The 20307-nt window shown below is 35.9% G+C and overlaps 1 protein-coding gene across 2 annotated transcripts in view; it reads right to left on the bottom strand.

Moving 5' to 3' along the window:
- Positions 1 to 921: 921 nt before the first annotated feature.
- Positions 922 to 20307, bottom strand: part of GLIPR1L1 (GLIPR1 like 1) — a 38898-nt gene continuing 19512 nt past the window's right edge. Inside the window, exons 4-6 of one of the 2 annotated variants that reach the window (XM_065524583.1) lie at positions 13308 to 13396; positions 1337 to 1363; positions 922 to 1238 (exon numbers count right to left, since the gene is read on the bottom strand). In XM_065524583.1, coding sequence (XP_065380655.1) covers positions 1147 to 1238; positions 1337 to 1363; positions 13308 to 13396 — 208 coding nt within the window. In that variant the 3' untranslated portion in view covers positions 922 to 1146. The remainder of the gene's footprint in view (positions 1239 to 1336; positions 1364 to 13307; positions 13397 to 20307) is intronic. The other variant, XM_005571576.4, reaches the window with a different exon arrangement.

Below are 20307 nucleotides of genomic sequence, written 5' to 3'. Positions count from 1 at the left end.
ATGGAAGAACAGACTTGCTGAATCTTCCAGCCTTCATCTTTCTCTCATGCTGGACACTTCCTGCCCTCAAACATCAGACTCCAGGCTCTTCGTCTTTTGTACTCTTGTATTTACATCAGTGGTTTACCAGGGGCTCTCAGGCCTTCAGCCACACACTGAAGGCTGAATTCTCGGCTTCCCAACTTTGGAGATTTTGAAACTTGGACTGAGCTACTGCTGGCTTCCTTGCTCCTCAACTTACAGATGGGACTTCACCTTTCGATCGTGTGAGTCAATTCTCCTTCATAAATTCTGTTTTATACATGCATATAAGCTAGTAGTTCTGTCTCTTTAGAGAGCCTTAATACAATAGCTGAAGGAAGCTGGAGCTTGCCTTAGTTGAGAAGAAAAATAGATAATTTACTTCACAGGAGTCAACAATTCAGCAGTGATGATTTTGAAAACTGAATTTATTAAATATTTTTTTCTTCAGAAAAAAGAAATGCCAGAATTGAATAATTCTCTGGTTTGTAGAGATGTTGTTGCCTATACTAATTTTGTATGGCTTTTAAAAGATATGCTGTTAACATCCTGTTATTTTCTATGGGGCATATTTAAAAATAAATCTCCAGAAGAGTGCGACTTTAATTTGCAGAACATATATTTACTTTTTAAAGGTTGAAAATTTAGTTAATTTTCCTTTTGAATTTAATTCATTGATTTATTCCCCCAACCACTGATTATGTCCATAATGTATAACATTATATGCTATCTGAAAAAACTTTCCTCAGTAACATTTTGTTTCTGAATGATGTTGATGGTATTCATAAAGGAAACTGCTAGTATATAAGGAAACTAATATCTGAAATGACTTTAGTTCTCTAAATGTACTATAACTAAAATGGAAATCCATTCTCATTAGAAAATTAAAGAGTGGAACACTTTGGTTATACATATGGATTTGTAATTTAAAATAATCTTAAGACTTTATTCTACTGCCATCCATTTTCCATACTACAATACATTTTCTGAGTTAAAACAAACATTAAATTTAGGTATCAGGAAAGAGTGTAGAAGATTCAATAAAGAATCAAACTGATGATAAGTTAAACAATAAACTATTCTTTTATTTTAACATTTGATAATTTCTTTTGTATATAAATGACATTAAAAGATTTTCAGAAGAAGAAAACTTAGGCTGAATGGATTAAAGGCTATCTGCTGAGGTGCTCTCCCCATTGGCTTCAGAAATGGATTTTCTGTCAAAAATGAAAACAAAACCAGAATAGTTAAGAGTTCAATTCATTTTCAATGGGAGAAAATAATCTGATTAATACTAAAACATTTTGATACATACGATTAGGTATAATAAGTTGTGGAGTCCCTAAAGTAAAAATAGAAGTTAATATTATAAAATGTTATAAAACAAGAAAAGATATTTCTTTGCTTTTGTGGCTTTTAGAATAAGACAATCAACTAACAAAAATTAGTTTGACTTTTTAACAAGAAAATGAAACCTTCCTACTCAATCCTACAGTATTTAAAACTCTTTATGATGCTTCCTACCAACAGTGTTATGTCAACAAATATTTCTTTTTTTTTTTTTTTTTGAGACGGAGGCTCGCTCTGTCGCCCAGGCTGGAGTGCAGTGGCCAGATCTCAGCTCACTGTAAGCTCCGCCTCCCGGGTTTATGCCATTCTCCTGCCTCAGCCTCCGGAGCTGCTGGGACTACAGGCGCCCGCCACCTCGCCCGGCTAGTTTTTTTTTTGTATTTTTTAGTAGAGACGGGGTTTCACCATGTTAGCCAGGATGGTCTCGATCTCCTGACCTCGTGATCCGCCCGTCTCGGCCTCCCAAAGTGCTGGGATTACAGACTTGAGCCACGGCGCCCGGCCCCCTCTTTTTTTTTTTTTTTTTTTGAGACAAAGTCTCGCTCTGTCGCCCAGGCTGGAGTGCAGTGGCGCGATCTCGGCTCTCTGCAAGCTCCGCCTCCCGGATTCACACCATTCTCCTACCTCAGTCTCCCGAGTAGCCGGGACTACAGGCGCCCGCCACCACGCCCGGCTAATTTTTTGCATTTTTGGTAGAGATGGGTTTCACCGTCTTAGCCAGGATGGTCTGGATCTCCTGACCTCGTGATCCACCCGCCTTGGCCTCCCAAAGTGCTGCTATTACAGGTGTGAGCCACCGTGCCTGGCCATCAAGAAATATTTCTAAAATACCTCTTGTGTTGAAGGCACAAAAGTTAAAAACAGACAAAGCTATAAAGTAGTTAACTTTATTTTTCCCACTCTTTCATTCCCAATTCAAGTCCCTGAAGAAAGGTAATTTGTTCATGTTGAATTTTTTGTATGCCAGAACTATTCATTAACAATCTCATTCATTTCTGTAATGTTCCTTACTCCAAATATTTCTCAATGTCTTTTCCACATCAAACTTTCCTCCCCAGTTTACCATTCTAATAGCATCTAGCACTTCATTAGGAAATAATCTACTTAAAAAAATAATTAATTTTTTGACCTTCTACTACATATTCAGCATGATTCTAGCTTTGGATATAATGGTTACCAGGAAAAAATAAAATCCCTTTTATTGTGGAAAAATGAGGAGAGAAAAATCTATACTCAATTTTAAAATTAAATAAATAAATGAGTAAAAATGATAATGTCAGAGAGCAATGAATGCTACAAAATATAAACTGGGTTAAATGATAGAAAATTTGGAACTTAGTTATAGTAATAGCTAAAATGTATTGAAAAATTACTTTTTGGGAGGCTTAAATAATTTTGTGTATTTAATCAAATGTAATTCTCTTAATCACCTCTTGAGTTAAACCATCTGATTCCAAGGTCTATATATCACTGTTATGCTATATTTCCTATCTCAAATAAGCAGCAAACCAAGATAAAATATGTTTTCTAATAAAGACTGATCAACAAAAAAGAGAAAAAGTACAAGTCAAAAGTAATAGGACATAAATGAAACATAACTACACACGAAGTACATGTAAAAATATAAGAGTATTTCATTGAAATGTGGATAGAACAGAAAATTTGCCAAAGTCTTCCACAAACCCAAATATCCCATAATGATTAAAAAAATTAATCAGTAATTAAAATTACACAGAACACACTTGCATTAGAACAAAATAGCTTTACAGAGAATGTCTCCTAAACATTCAAAAATTAAATAATCAGAATCTTATACAAACTGTAACCAAAATACTAAAGGAAAAATTATTTCCAAATGCCAACTTTTTAAAATGAGGCTAATACAACCTTGAAGTCAAAATCAAGGAAAAATGCAGGAGGAAAATTATATGGCCAAGCACAATTCTGAAAATAAATGCAAAAAATTGTAAATAAAAAGTTAACAAGGATCTAGTCATCTCTTAAGGAAACCTCATGACCAAATTGGATTTATCACAAGAATGAAAGAATAACATAATATTGTATTACTGGGACATCACTTAACTCCTGGTACCTTTTGAAATTTTACAGTGTAGCTGTGTTATATTAGAAACCCTTTGATACAGTTTACAACTTTAAGACATTAAAAGGAAAGAAATAGCATTTCAAGAGATGGAGGAAAAAATTGTTAAAGTTAACATTTATTCAAATTAAAAACTCAGCAAAATAAGGAAAAGAGAAAACTTTTATAACCTGGCAATGAAGACCAATGAAAATAATCTAAAACAAACATACACAATGGTGAAACATTGTCTCTGAATTCAAGAATAATAGAAGGGTGTGTCTACTGTTACAGCTTATGCTCAACATTGCACTGGAGAAATGGACTGTCTGTTAATATTTGTGAAATAAATAATGAATATAAAGAGTAGAAGAAAGAACAAAACTTGCATTATTTTTAACAGAAAAATGATTTGTCATCATAAAATCCAAGAAAATCAATAAACTGTCAGAAATAATAAGAGAGTTTGGTAAAACTGTTAATAGACTAATATACAAAAGCATTTACATTTTTAAGCCAATAAAATCAATTATAAAATAAAATTCTAAAATATTTATAATAACAAATATATTACAAAAAGGACTATAATTTAATGTGCAAGACCGTCCTGTGGTACACGATGTGGAGATGGAAGATGTTTATATTGATGACTCCGATCCTGTGTAGGCCTAGGCTAATGTGTGTATTTGTATTTCAGTTTTTAACAAAAAGTTTAAACAGTAAAATAAAAATTGTAAGTGGAAAAAAGCTTATAGAATAAGGACATAAAGAAATAAAATACTTTGATATAGCTATAGAATATGTTTGTGTTTTAAGCTAAGTGTTACTACAAAAGAGTCAAAAAGTTTTTTTTTTTCCTCCTAGGAAGTTGTTGTTTAGGATCCTAATTCTAGTTTAGAGCTGCATTCTAAAGGATCTTGTCCATTGCCTTTTTCTAAAGCCAAGGAGAACCCCTGCCTTTTGGGTAACCTATTTGGTTTCCACTTTGGAGGTATATTCTAAAGTGTCTTCTCCCTTAATTTTTCTCCCAAAATTAATCTCAATTGGCTTGTCTGTGCATTTTTGTAAGAAACTTAAACTTTCATTTTTATAGATAAATGAGAGACCACCTCAGCTCTGAAGAGAAAGGACATTTTGTTACTCCCAGCTGCAAGCTGCCCCTTGGGTGACTGGGGGCTGAGTGGGAATCGTCTCGGTGGTTTACCCCTTTTGCCATGCAGTGGCCCTACGGGGAACCCTGAACAAGATTAGTTTTAAAAGACTCATTCAAGAAATGCATATAGAGCTGTTCACTTGGCATTTTTAGCCTTCTCAGAGGTGATAGACCTCTGGAGAGAGAAACTGAGACACATAAGCAGGTGGAAATGACTCATTTGTAAAACACTGCAGTCTTATCCAAAATCAGCACACATTGATCTACCACACAAAAAAATCCTAGGCCACAGCTCCATTCCTCCTTTTAAGAAAAAAAAAAAGTGGGCAACAATCTGAAAATGAGGAAAGACAAGGAGAATGATCCACTTTGGGGCGCCCTGTGAGTTTTAGGGTGCCTCTCTTTGCGAGTGTTTGTGCAAAATGAAAAAGTTTGAGGGCATGCCAAGATTACTAGTACTCAAACTAGTTACATATTATGGTCTGTTTTGCACATTTTAAGCTGATGGGCAAATTACATCAAAGAAAAATTCATAGCCCAAAGGTCAATCTGCAACTCAAGAGTTCCTAAGTTCTCTACTTCTCTATTTTCTTTTCTGCCTGCTTTAAATCTGCTGTTACTTTTCTACTGAGACAAAGCCCACTGTTTAGATCCAATCTTCTTCCTTTTTGTAAACCGGTGAGTTCGTATTAATATCTTATGGCTAGAGTTCTGAAATAAAAAATAGGATCTTTCTATGATGCGCATGTATGTGTTTATGTATTTTGTTATGGATTGTGGCCACAAGGTACCAAATTGGCTTAAGAGTAACCATAAATTAAATAAATAATAAGCCCATATGCTTTTCAAATTCACATGAATGTCAGGCCTCTGAGCCCAAGCCAAGCCATCACATCCCCCGTGACTTGCACGTCCGCAGCCCCTGTGACTTGCACGTATATGCCCAGATGGCCTGAAGTAACTGAAGAATCACAAAAGAAGTGAAAATGCCCTCCCCGGCCTTAACTGATGACATTCCACCACAAAAGAAGTGAAAATGGCCGGTCCTTGCCTTAAGTGATGACATTAACTTGTGAAATTCCTTTTCCTGGCTCATCCTGGCTCAAAAAGCTCCCCCACTGAGCACCTTGAGACCCCCACTCCTGCCCGCCAGAGAACAAACCCCCTTTGACTGGAATTTTCCTTTACCTACCCAAATCCTATAAAATGGCCCCACCCTTCACTGACTCTCTTTTCGGACTCAGCCTGCCCACACCCAGGTGATTGAAAAGCTTTATTGCTCACACAAAGCCTGTTTGGTGGTCTCTTCACAGGGACGCACATGACAATGACTTAAGTAAAATCTTTAATAAATAAACTGGCTTTAAAACTCTTGGTAAAGTAACATTAGAATTAGAACTGTAGCATTTTTCTTTCTGTTTATTGATCAAGTGGGTTCATGTTTATCCCTGGCAAATATTATAAGGTGTCAAAATTTTGCATAAGGGTTGTAAAACTATAAAGCCAGCCCAAAACAGAATAATCTTTGCTTGTGTAATTTTTGCTGAATAAGACATTTGGTATTGTTGGTTTAATGAAAACAGCTACATACTGAATTATTGGTAAAATACTCATATAGTCAGCCTTAAGTTTATTTCTTGAGTAAACACCCACAATTCATAGGCTGTAAAAATGATTAACAGGGAAATAATTTTAAATGATGACTATCAGTCTTTATAAATACACTAGGTGAACTATTAAATAAATTAATGAGGTAAATGTAATAGAATAAATGTTTGTAAACACACTTGTCTAAAGTTTGTTTGAATCTAAAGTTATATTTAACATTGGATATTCATTAACTGGGCAATGTCTAGTTTGAAAAATGATAGGAAAACATTTTTTTAAAAATGTGTTCTTATTGAAAGGTAAATAATGTTTGTTTAATTCAAAGGTTATTTAAAAGTTATATGCAAAAGAAGGTAAAAGGAACCAGGAAATAAGAGAGACTTAAAGGAAGTTATACATATTAAGAGGTATTTTTGGTAAGAAAGGTTAAAAAATATTTTTGTATGAGAAATAATCTTGTGTGGTAAATTTTTGTCCTAAAATAAACTATCTAGTTGTTTAAGAAAGGGGGATGTTTAAGACAAACCTGAAAATTCAAACTTTTCACGAATGGTCTGTGTAAGTCATAATAAGATTAGCCAAAAAAAAAAAAAAATTATATTTAAGTTACATTTAAGTTGGCTATAGTTAAAAGGAAATTTTAATAGTCTTTCTAGAAATTGGACTTTGATATTAAAATACACCGATACAAGACTATAAAATTGGTTAGAACAAGCTGTTATTAAAAATATTGACTTTTAATGGAAGACGTTTTTAATTTTTATTTTTTGAATTTTTAAGTACTGGGATACATGTGCTGAATGTGCAGGTTTGTTACATAAGTATGTATGTGCCCTGGTCGTTTGCTGCACCTATCAATTAATTTTTAAATTCTATAACCTGTTTTAATTTTAATTTTAAAATTCTTTTTTTTTTTTTTTTTTTTTTTTTTTGAGACGGAGTCTCGCTCTGTCGCCCAGGCTGGAGCGCAGTGGCCGGATCTCTGCTCACTGCAAGCTCCGCCTCCCGGGTTCCCGCCATTCTCCTGCCTCAGCCTCCCGAGTAGCTGGGACTACAGGCGCCGCCACCTCGCCCGGCTAGTTTTTTTGTATTTTTTAATAGAGACGGGGTTTCACCGTGTTAGCCAGGATGGTCTCGATCTCCCGACCTCGTGATCCGCCCGTCTCGGCCTCCCAAAGTGCTGGGATTACAGGCTTGAGCCACCGCGCCCGGCCAATTTTAAAATTCTTTAGATTGATGTCACAGAAGTTCAACTTACGCTGTACCCTGCTGCTTTAGCTCTTTCTAACTTTTGAGAAGTCCTGGGATGGTAACTCTTTCCTTCAATTTTAGTTGGCTCCTGTAACTTTTTAAAATTAGTAGTCTAAAGTAAGGAAAAGAATATATGAAAACAGGCAAATAAAAAATCTTATAGGATCTGCTTTTGTTTGTATGTCTGTTTTATCTGTATGTTTATATGTGTCATATAAAAGTGATATTTCACTACCAAAATATGCAAGAGCTCTAATTAGTTGGCTTAAAGAGAAGTAAGTGCATATGAAACTAATAGAAGCTAACTCTGATACCTTTTAGTTCACATGACTTTAGTAATATTCATTCAGATTAATTTGGTAAATTTAATCTCAAAATTATCTCCAGTAGTTTAAAATCTCAAAGTCATGTTATGTTAAGTTAAATAATTTGTTTTTCCCCACTGGGAATTTGGGATGTTAAAAGCTAAAATAGCAGGAGAGTAAAAAGTGTTTTTTTTTTGTTTTTTTTTTTTTTTTGGTGAAGTTTATAGAAACATAAGGATGTGATTTTTGCTAAAGAGAATATAATATTTTTGTTAGTTTAGAGGCTATTTGAGTATCTTTAAAATAAAGGAAACAAATATGCAGATAATACCAAATGGATGAAGAGAAAATTATAGGGTGGGGAGTAAGAAACCTTTGACTCTTGGGTGGCTATGTGGTCACCCATATTAAGGAGCTGCAGCTGGACTGCATTCAGTTACTAAAGGTAAAAGTTGCCAGTGCAATTTAGAGATGAATCATAGTCATACTCCCAGAGAGTTAGTTCACTGAATGTGTAAGAAAATGCAGACTACTAAGAAAAAGGCAAAATATTCAATCCCTTGGTTATTGTTATTTGTAATAGGTATAATGAAAGTGAAAGAGTGCTGTGTTTGGCCTGAAGGCTGGACCAAATTCAGATGTAAGTTAGCTCAGGCCACTATCCTCAAAGCTACCCACAAAGGGAAAAATTAACCAAGGCCAGTAAAAATTACCTCTAAGACCTGCGGTTACTAAGAAAATAGTCAATGTTGGCGAGCGGCAAAACCAAGCAACTATTAAAACCAGAGGGTATAAAGTAAAAAAAATTCTTCCATTTGGTAGATTCATATCATCAGATTCCTGAGAAACCTTTAGTATAATGGATTGTAAAAATAACTACTTTAAGGACAGTATCTTTAATTTTAAATGCTATGCAATGAAAGAGCATGTTTGGGTCAATGTAGGACCCGTAGTTCACTATTAAACAATTGATGAGTATACATGTGATATGGATGCACAGGAGGTTATTCCTGAGACAATGACCAGTCTAGTGGATTGGATAAATGCTACTGTAGGTTCTGTTTACCCTGAGAAGGAGACTGCCCAACTCTTCCTGTAAAATGCCAAGTGGAGGACCCCAGATGAGGCAGCTGAAATGCTTCATATGCAAGCCATGTGGGACTGGCTTTATGATGATGAGGATATTCACCCACCAAATATGGCTATTACCAAGGTCATGGTAAATGCTGTGCTTAAGGGAGCTTTTTTTACAGGGCACCCCAGATGACATTACTCCTATAGAACTGAACAACTGTTTGAGAAAACTTATCAAATTTGCTTTCCTTCATGGGTCTCAGAGATGCTAATAAAACATTAAGGTAATTAACAACAAAAAAGAAAAAGGTAAAAGGGAGTCAAAGGACTCATCTCAGAAGAGTGGAAATCTTTAAATGGTTATTAATAAATGAAATAAATAAAATGAAAATTCATGGAGTTCAAGGTCTTTACAACACTATCAAAGACTGGGTGGACCAAAGGCAATCACTGTCGATCCTCCAACATTAAATAGCACCACACCAGTGTTCTGCATTTGCCCCCAGATTGGGGAAATTTAAGAAAAATCAAAGGACAGATATTATAATGAGAAAGCTGACATTGCCTGGGGCACTGTTGAGGCAAATTTAGATGAAGATTGACAAAAGAGACTGAGTTTCTTGGCTTAATCCCCTGCTGGGAACCTAAATACATATTCATTAGTAAAGGTAAAATAGTCTAGTGGTAGAGAAGAACATTTCCTAGGACCAGAACATAAAAATGTAAAGGTTGATAGTATTATGAGATTTGAAATGTTGAAACAGGCTTTACGTAAGGTAGTTGTGACCTCCTTTACCTACATGTCTTATGAAACTGGGTATTAGATCTCACTGGGGATGTTTCCCTATGTAATACTATAAATCTGAAGGCATGAAAATCTGCCCTTTGTGAAATGTTAACTGGATATGCTAAAAGAACTAGTAAGGCTGCCCGAGCCCACAGAATATAGGGTAGAAGCTGAGTCCTGCTCAGGACAAATCTTCCACTTGATAACTCCTTATGGAGCATTTATTGGGGCCTATGGCAAAAATCTGTGAGCATTTCTTAATGACAACTACAAGGACTGTGGACTAGAGAATTTCCACTTATGGGGCATTTACTGCCTTGCTATGGGGTGTTAACTGAAGCTACCCTTGTGTTAATATAAATAATGGTGCCCCCAAAATTTTATGATAAAATAAAAATGGTTTATAAATGGTTTATATAGGATCTTGCTACCTGGGGAAACAAGGAGGAGGTCATGACCAGGAGGCCTCTTTTGCCCCTAGGTCTCACTCTATGTGAGGAGCTGCTAGATTCTACAGTTCCTGATAAACAGCTCTCATCTGACAAGAGCTACTTGGCTTGTGAATAGAAGTTCCAAGGTGAACAAACAGCATCTTATATCGAGGGCTGCTTCTCTGGTTAAAGAAGAGGCAAGAAAATCTTTTTCTTTTGAGTGACTTATGGTTTAGAGTAATTGGGTAAAGTACGCTTTTGTGAGAAAATTTACCTTTCTCTCTACCTGAGTTCTCCAAAATTCAAAACAGTTCCTGAGTATTCTGATTTTATGACAATATAGTTATTTGTGTAAATCTACTAAGAGTCTTCTCTTTTCAAAAAGCACAATAGAAGACACTGGTTATTTTACCAAGGCTTTAACTAGAATAACATATGTTTAGATAAAATTACAGCAAAGCCAAATTGAAAAAAGTCTATATGGCCAATCAATTCTTGTTGCACTTTATGCGAATGATCAGGCCAAATAATAAACCTAAAACTTACTTTGCACACAAATTGGTTTTACTATAATTTCTCTTTAGTAGTAAAGGAGGATTAGAGAAAGAGGTAAATTGTTTCAAAGGAAAACTGTAACACTTGTTACTCAATTCTGGTGCTGACTTTTGTTGTTGAATGCAAATTGAATTATGAATCTCTCTTTGCTACAGTGATCCTCTAAAGAGTACCAGGTTATAATTTTTTATGTTTTTAGTTAGTGCTCTAGGGGAATAGTTTCCTTTTTCTGTTCTAACACACACATTCTTTTTTAATTGTCAAATTATTAATGTGATTGATCGCTCATGGTTTTCCTTCTTCCAGGAAAACCAGAATCATGGCATTCTGAGGACTACAGATGATTTGACAAAACCTGCAAATCTTCCTCATTTGGAATCCCATTGAGCCTGATCTGCTTTTCATTGCATATGCTCTATTGCTAAAACAATACAAATACCCTCCCTCTAGGCCCAGGGACTGTTGTGCAAGAGGTGGTTGCATGAGATTACAAGGGCTGGTTTTGAGGGATATAATTAGTTCAGCTCTTCTCAATCAAGGATAGGTACACAGATGCCTAAACAGCTGGTAAAACAGGAACTTTGCCTTCTGAGCTCTTACGTGGCACCTTTTAATCCATTCTAACCATAAGTAATTTGCTGCTTCCTGTAGAATTTTTTTTTTTTTTTTGAGACGGAGTCTTGCTCTGTCACCCAGGCTGGAGTGCAGTGGCCGGATCTCAGCTCACTGCAAGCTCCTCCTCTCGGGTTCACGCCATTCTCCTGCCTCAGCCTCCCGAGTAGCTGGGACTACAGGCACCCGCCACTTTGCCTGGCTAGTTTTTTTTTTTGTATTTTTTAGTAGAGATGGGGTTTCACCATGTTAGCCAGGGTGGTCTCAATCTCCTGACCTCGTGATCCACCCGTCTCGGCCTCCCAAAGTGCTGGGATTACAGGCTTGAGCCACCGCGCCCGGCCTTCCTGTAGAATTAACAACAAATTATTACTGAAAGAATATAAAGATACCCATGACAAAGCCTCCTGGGTATAATACTCCCAGTTGCGAGATTTATGCAGATAATTATATATAAAAAATTTTTATCAGACACCTTAGGACACATTACTAAAGACAACAAAAAGAAATGTGGCACAACAAAAATCTCTAAATTCCTTAGCTTAAAAGGTTTTAATAATGCTTATGTTTTGTGTAGCTAATTGCTGTTAAGTCTGTAACTAAAACCAACATTATAGCAGCTCAACGTATAGAAGTTAAAGGTAAGTCAATTTTGTATCTTCACCTTTGTGTTTTTGTTGGTTGGCTTTTATATTACTTTAAAAAATTTAACAGTTAGTGAATGCCTGTCCATGTCCATTCCCATCTGGGCTGTAACATTTAAATTGGCTATAAATTTTTGGATCTAGGTCCTTTGGCAATAGGGATTCCGCTGAGGGACAGGATGAACCTGGGGCAGGCAGCCATGCCACCCTGGCAAAACTATGGGATAAAGTAAATGTTTACTGGCCGTTGACTTTGCCTCTGGCAAATGTTGGCCAGAAGGAGGATAATGTAAACCAGAACTAGAATTCTAAGTCCCCCAACCATCTGAATGGACCCCTACTTTTGGCAAAGGGCATTCCAAAGTTAACCTGAAAAACTAGTTCAGGCCATGATAGGAAAGGGGAGGTCAGACATGTCCTGTTATACCTTCCTCCCTTTTTGGAATTCAGAAAAAGCTTTCCAGCATTAACACCAATACAGATCTTAAGTCTAATAGAAGAGACTCTTTCAATCTGATAAGAAGCATTTACAATCTAGTCTCTCAGAAGCCTGATACCTTGAGGTTTCATCTACTTAATAAACCCTTGGTCTCCACAACCCCTTATCTTAACCCAGCTATTCCTTTCTATTGATTGTAAGCCTTTAGACAATTACTTAACCAATTGCCAATCAGAACATCTTTGAATCTACCTTTGACTTTTGACTTGCAAGCCCCACTTCCAGTTGTCTTGCCTTTCTGGACAGAACTAATGTATATCTTGCATGTATTGATTGATGTCTTATGTCTCCTTAAAATGTGAAAAACAAGTTGTAGCCTGACCACCTTGGACACATGTTCTCAGGGTCCCTGAGGGCTGTCTCACAGGTCATTGGCCACTCATATTTGCTCAGAATAAATCTCTTCCAATATTTTGCAGAGATTGACATTTTGTTGACGCATGGCTCCATTTTTTTTTTGCTCTGGTCTCACTGCCCAAAATTTATACTTTTAGCCTTTAAAATCATATTTGTTTTGAGAATGAAAAAGTTGATCATGAAAGAGAAACATGTTAGTTTTAAATCATAATTACTTTGGACATTGACTAACAAATTACTTCGGAATGGATCACTATTCTAATAACTAATAAAAGGAGGTCAATGAAAGCAAGTAAAAATAAGAAGCATTTCAACACATAGTTATTTTCAGTGCAGCAGCAAATTGAATCATGGTTGTACCTCCTTCCTTTATGCTCTTTAGCTTCAGAGGGAGAGTAGTCAGTGAAGACAGCAAGAATCATCTGAGTTTAAGTATTAAAATTTATGACAAATGATTTATATCATCAGATAACAACAATCAAATCTTGTCCCTAATTTGTAAACTTGAGAAGCCAAATTTTAAAATATAATAAATATATGGAAACTTTACTCTTTAAATATAATATTATTTTTTGCTTACTGCAGAGGTTCTTTACACATTTATCTTCTTTCGAGCAGAGAGAGCAAGATTCTCCTTTAGTGTAAGGAGACATATTTGCAAAATTTCCTCTGTAAAAAAGAGAAACATTGATTAGTCAAGTGGCTGTTAATTTCTCCAATTTTTTTCACGCATGTATGCAAGTTGTTTTAGTCATTCATTAAGTCATAAACGTTGAAAACGAAAAATAATATGTCTCAATTTTATTTTCATTTCTTTTGTTAAACTATTAAAACAATTCCTTACAGAATGAACCACATGGAAGTTCTATTCTTGAATATTCTATAGAACAATAATGAGATCTGGACCCAGTGTAATTATGCATGTGATGGTTGCAAAGTTTTTGTCATAGATAGTATGACTATTTCTTCATTCGGTACATGAAATAAGTAATATTTAAATTGCAAACATAAACATGTGTTTCATGTTTTAATTTTAAATTATAATATCATAGTCCTTATCTAGTTCTCTTTGATGATGTATGACTTGACAGCTATTATGCCTGATTTTTAATAGTATAAGTCATAAATTTTTCAAAGGCTCTTTATCTTCTATCTGTGAAAGACTTAAAAAATGTGTTACTTAGAGTACACACATAAAAACATAACAACATGAGTAGTATTCCATTAAAGAATATGCCACAATTTAGTTATATATTCTTCCATTGATGGGCATTTGGGTTGGTCAAGTTTTTGGTCACTACCAATAGGGTTGCTATGAATGTTCAAAGCATTCATACATACATCATTACAGGGACACAGATCTAACAGTGCGTGAGAATACCATAGCCTTCACATTGTCCCCAGCATTTGGCATGGCCACCCTCTAGCCATTCTAATAGTAGTGTAGTGGTATTTATTGTGACCTTAATTTGTATTTTTTAAATGACTAATGATGTTGAGCATTTTTATGTATTTGTTACCTATATATCTTCTTTGTATTAAAAACATTAAGATTGAGTTGTAAGTTTTCTTTATATTGAGTTGTGAGAATTCTTCCTATATTCCAGGGTACATCCTTTATTTGATATATGTTGCTGTTATTGTTGCTGTTTACAGACTTTCTTCCAGGTGGCTTGTCTTTTCATTCTCTTAACAGTGTCTTTGAATAGTAGTTATTTTTAATTTTAATGACATTAAATTTATATATCATAGTTTTAGTGTGGTAGTTTAAAAATCTTTGGCTCTCTGAAGGTCATAAAGGTTTTTGTTCATCTTTTCTTCTAAAATTTCTGTAGTTTTAGATTTTACATTTAGGTCTGTTGATATGGTTTGGCTCTGTGTCCCCACCCAAATCTCATATTGAATTGTAATTCCCATGTGTTGAGGGAGGAACCTGTAATCCCCACGTTTAAGGAGGGAGGTGATTGGATTATTGGAGTGGTTTCCCTCATGCTGTTCTTATGATAGTGAGTGAGTTCTTATGAGATCTGATGGTTTAAAAAGTGTTTAGAAATTCTTCCTTTACTCTTCTCTCTCCTGCTGCACTGTAAGGAAGGTGCTGGCTTCCCCTTCACCTTCTGTCATGATTGTAAGTTTCCTGAGGCCTCCTCACTCACGTGGAACCATGAGTCAATTACATCTCTTTCCTCAGCTAAAACGGGCTGAAGTACAGCTTCAGCTCTTGCTTCAGAGGGTGCAAGCCCCAAGCCTTGGTGACTTCAATGTGATGTTGAGAGTAGCAGAAGGCAGCCAAATGCCTAGGCAGATAGGCTTGGGTCCCTGGTGAAACCCCACCTTCAAGCCAAAGACAGTTTATAACCTGAAAGCCAAGCTACAAGTTAAATATTTGGACTGGATTGAGAACTTGTTTTCTTGTTTGGTGCACTTTCCTCTGATTGATACCCACCCTTCACCTATTTTACATATGCCAACCCTTTCCTAATTAGTTTTCTATACTGTTGTCTTTACTTTAACTTTTTTTTTTTTTTTTTTTTTGCATATTCACAGACCAATCAGCACATACTCTTCATTCTGAGTCCATAAAAGGCCCCAGAATCAGCCACAAGGGGGTACTTTCCAGCCTTTGGGTAGGGGAACCATTCCCTTCTTGCCACATTTCTCTTTGTTGAGAGTTTCTCTTTTGCTTAATAAATTCTACTCCACTCACTCTCCAGTATCCACACACCTAATTCTTCCTGGTTGTGAGACAAGAACTCAGACCTATCTGAGCTAAGGGGCAGAAAGACTGCAACGTGTTGGGCCTGTGGGTGCACAGAAGTTAAGAACTGAAGATTGGAAACCTCCACCTAGATTTCAGAGGACGTATGGAAATGCCTGTATATCTAGGCAGAAGTCTGCTGCAGGGGCAGAGCCCTCATGGAGAACCTCTACTAGGGCAGTATGGAAAGAAAAGGTGGGATTGGAGACTCCACACAGAGTCCCCACTGGGGCACTGCCTAGTGGAGCTGTGAGAACAGGGCCACCATCCTCCAGACCTCAGAATGGTAGATCCAATGGCAACTTGCACCATGCACCAGGAAAAGCCACAAACTTTCAGTAGCAGCCCATGAAGGAACTGCCCAAGGCTGTGGGAGCCCACCTCTTACATCAGCATGCCCCCAATATGAGACATGGAGCCAAAGGAGATTATTTCAGAGATTTAAGATTTAATGACTGCCCCACTGGATTTTGGACTTGTGCAGGGCCTGTATCCCCCTTGTTTTGGCCAATTTCTCTCATTTGGAATGGGAGCATTTACCCAATGCCTGTATCCCCATTGTATCTAGGAAATAACTAACTTGTTTTTGATTTTACAGGCTTATAGGCAGGAGGGACTTGCCTTTTCTCAGATGAGACTTTGGACTATGGACTTTTGAGTTAATGCAGAAATCAGTTAAGATTTTGGGGAACTGTTGGGAAGGCATGATTGGTTTGGAAATGTTAAAAGACATGAGATTTCGGAGTGGCTGGGGGCAAAGTGATAGGGTTTGGCTCTGTGTCCCCACCCAAATGTTATCTCTAATTGTAATTCTTATGTGTTGATGGAGGGAACTATAATCTCCACATGTTGAGAGAGGGAGGTGATTGGACCATAGGAGTTTTCCCCCGTGCTGTTCTCATGATAGTGAGTGCTCATGAGATCTGATGGTTTTAAGACTGTTTGGAAGTTCCTCCTTTTCTCTTCTCTGTCTTGCTGAACTGTGAAGAAGGTGCTTGTTTCCCCTTTGCTTTATGCCATGATTGTAAGTTTCCTGAGGCCATGTAGTCAATTAAACCTGTTTCCTTTATAAATTACCCAGTCTTGGATATTTCTTTATAGTAGTATGAAATGAACAAATACATCTACAATTCATTCTGAGTTAATTTTTGTCATTGTGTAGATCCAAGTTACTTTATGGATAACTAATTGTTCTAGTATGATTTATTAATTTTTTTTTCACTGAAATACCTTTGTCCATTTCTGAAAAATTAGTTGAAAATATGTGGTCAGCCATGTGTGGGTCTATTTCTGATCTCTGTATTCTATTCCACTAATCTATTTGTCTAACTTTATGCAAATACCACAATGTTGGGATTATTTTACAGTTTTAATAACTTTTGAAAACCATATTATTAGCACTTGAAAGCAATAGTATTAGTCCTTTAAATTTATTCTATTTCAGGTTGTTTTGGTTATTCAAAATTTTTGTGTCTCCACATGAATTTTTTGATCAACTTGTCAACTTATGTGGTAGAATTTTTGCTGGGATTGTCTTGAATCCATAGATCAATTCAGAAAAAAAAAAAAGGACATCTTAAAAATACTGAGTCTTCTAACTCATGAACAACGTCTATCTCTCTAATTATTTGTGTCTTTGTTAGTTTCTCTCATGATATTATGCAGTTTTCAGTATATGTCTCTTTCTTTAGATAATTTATATTTTTGATGCTATTTTAAATGATATTTTCACTCAATTTCTGCTTGTTAACTGTTAGTATGCAGACATGTAATTAATTTTTGTATACTTATTTTGTATCCTAAAAGCTAAACTTATTAGTTTTAGATGAGTTTTGGTAGATTCCAGTGGATTTTCTATAGAGTAGCAATCAGCACAGTATGGCCCAGAGGCCAAATCTGTCCTGTGGTCTGTTTTTCTGTATTTTATATTTTATCTGTTTTATGCAGTCTGTAAGCTAATATATATATATTCACATACACACACATATATATAAAATATATATTATAAACCATATTTTTAAACCATATATATAAAAAATATAATATATATTATATATGTTATATATGGTTAATATAAATGGGATAATTGAATATATGGTTTAAAAACATGTATAAAACCATATATAAATATATATTATATAATATATAATGTATATCATATATAATGTATATAATATATATTATATATTTTATATATATATGCCAAGGACATGAACTCATTCCTTTTAATGGCTGCATAGTATTTCATGGTGTATATGTACCACATTTTCTTTATCCAGTCTATCATTGATGGACATTTAGGTTGATTCCATGTCTTTGCTATTGTAAATAGTGCTGCACTGAACATACATGTGCATGTATCTTTGTAATAGAATAATTTATATTTTTCGGGGTATATACCTAGCAATGGGATTGCTGGGTCAAATGGTATTTCTGGTTCTAGATCTTTGAGGAATTATCACACTGTCTTCCACAATGGTTTGACTATTGTGGAGTTTACATTCCCACCATCAGTGTAAAAACATTCCTGTTTCTCCACAGTATCTCCAGCATCTGTTGTTTCTGGACTTTTTTTTTTTTTTTTTTTTTTTTTTTTGAGACGGAGTCTCGCTGTGTCTCCCAGGCTGGAGTGCAGTGGCGCGATCTCGGCTCACTGCAAGCTCTGCCTCCCGGGTTCACGCTATTCTCCCGCCTCAGCCTCCGAGTAGCTGGGACTACAGGCGCCAGCCACCACGCCCGGCTAATTTTTTGTATTTTTAGTAGAGATGGGGTTTCACCGTGTTAGCCAGGATGGTCTTGATCTCCTGACCTCGTGATCCGCCCGTCTCGGCCTCCCAAAGTGCTGGGATTACAGGCTTGAGCCACCGCGCCCGGCCATTTTTAATAATTGCCATTCTGACTGGCATGAGATGGTATCAAATTGTGATTTTGATTTGCATTTCTCTACTGACCAGTGATGTTAAGCTATTTTTTTGTAGTTTGTTGGATGCATAAATGTCTTATTTTGAGAAGTGTCTGTTCATGTCTTTTGCCCATTTTTGAATGATTTTTTGTTTTGTAAATTTACTTAAATTCTTTGTAGATTCTGGATATTAGAACTTTGTCAGATGGATAGATTGCTAAAGTTTTCTCCCACTCTGTAGGTTGCTTGTTTACTCTGATGATAGTTTCTTTTGCTGTGTAGAAGCTCTTTAGTTTAATTGATCCTGGTTGTCCATTTTGCTTTTGCAATTGCTTTTGATGTTTTTGTCATGAAATGTTTGCCCATGCCCATGTCCTGAATAGTATTGCCTAGATTTTCTTCTAGGGTTTTTATAGTTTTGGGTTTTACATTTAAGCTTTTAATCCATCTTGAGCTAATTTTTGTGTAAGTTGTAAGGAAGTTGTCCAGTTTCAATTCTCTGCTTATGGCTAGCCTGTTCTTCTAGCACCATGTATTAAATAGGGAGTCCTTTCCTCATTGCTTGTTTTTGTCAGGTTTGTCAAAGATTAGATGATAATAGATGTAAGGTCTTATTTCTGAGTTCTCTATTCTGTCCCATTGGTCTGTGTGTCTGTGTTTGTACCAGTACTATGCTGTTTTGGTTACTGCAGCCTTGTAGTATAGTTTGAAGTCAGGTAGTGTGATGCCTCCAGCTTTGTTCTTTTCTGCTTAGGATGTCTTGGCTACACAGACTTTTTTTTGGTTCCATATGAATTTTAAAATAGTTTTTCTAGTTCTGTGAAGAATGTCAATGAGTTTAATGGGAATAACATTGAATCTATAAATTACTTTGGGCAGTGTGGTCATTTTCATGATATTGATTCTTACTATCCATGAACATGAATGTTTTTTTCATTTGTTTGTGTCTTCTCCAATTTCCTTAAGCAGTGGTTTGTAGTTCTTCTTGAAGAGATCCTTCACTTTTTTTGTTAGCTGTATTCCTAGGTATTTTATTCTCTTTCTAGCAATTGTGAATGGGAATTTATTCATGATTTGACTTTCTGCTTCTCTGTTGTTGGTGTACAGGAATGCTTGTGACTTTTGCGTATTGATTTTGTATCTTGAGACTGCTAAAGTTGCTTATCAGCTTAAAAAGATTTTGGGATGAGATAATGGGGATTTCAAGATATAGGATTATATCATCTGCAAACAAAGACAAAGACAATTTGACTTTCTCTCTTTCTATTTGAATACCACCCCCCTTTTTTTTTCTCTTCCCTGATTGCTCTGGGCAGAACTTCCAATACTACATTGAATAGAAGTGATGAGAGAGGACATTTTTGTCTTGTACTGGTTTTCAAGGGGAATGCTTCCAGCTTTTGCCCACTTAGTATGATATTGGCCATGGGTTTCTCATAAATGGCTCTTATTTTTTTGAGGTATGCTCCTTCAATTCCTGTTTTATTGAGAGGAGTTTTTAACATAAAGGAATGTTGAATTTTATTGAAGGCCATTTGTCATCCATTGAGATAATTATGTGGTTTTTGTCTTTAGTTCTGATGATATAATGAATTGCATTTATTGATTTGCATATGCTGAACCAGACTTGCATCCTGGGGATGAAGCCAACTTGATTGTGGTGGATAAGCTTTTTGATGTGCTGCTGGATTTGGTTTGCCAGTATTTTATTGAGAATGTTTGCATCAATGTTCATCAGGGATATTGGCCTGATGCTTTTTATTGTTGTTTCTTTGCCAGGTTTTGGTATCAGGATGATGCTGGCCTCATACAATGAGTTAGGAGGAGTACCTCCTTTTCAATTGTTTGGAATTTTTTCAAAAGAAAGGGTATCAGCTCCTCTTTGTTATTCTGGTAGAATTCAGCTATAAATCCATCTGG

The sequence above is a fragment of the Macaca fascicularis genome, chromosome 11 (genome assembly GCF_037993035.2).
Source record: "Macaca fascicularis isolate 582-1 chromosome 11, T2T-MFA8v1.1".
NCBI classification, from domain to species: domain Eukaryota; kingdom Metazoa; phylum Chordata; class Mammalia; order Primates; family Cercopithecidae; genus Macaca; species Macaca fascicularis.
The sequence above is the reverse complement of the archived record's forward strand: the minus strand, read 5'-3'. Positions and strand labels throughout refer to the sequence as shown.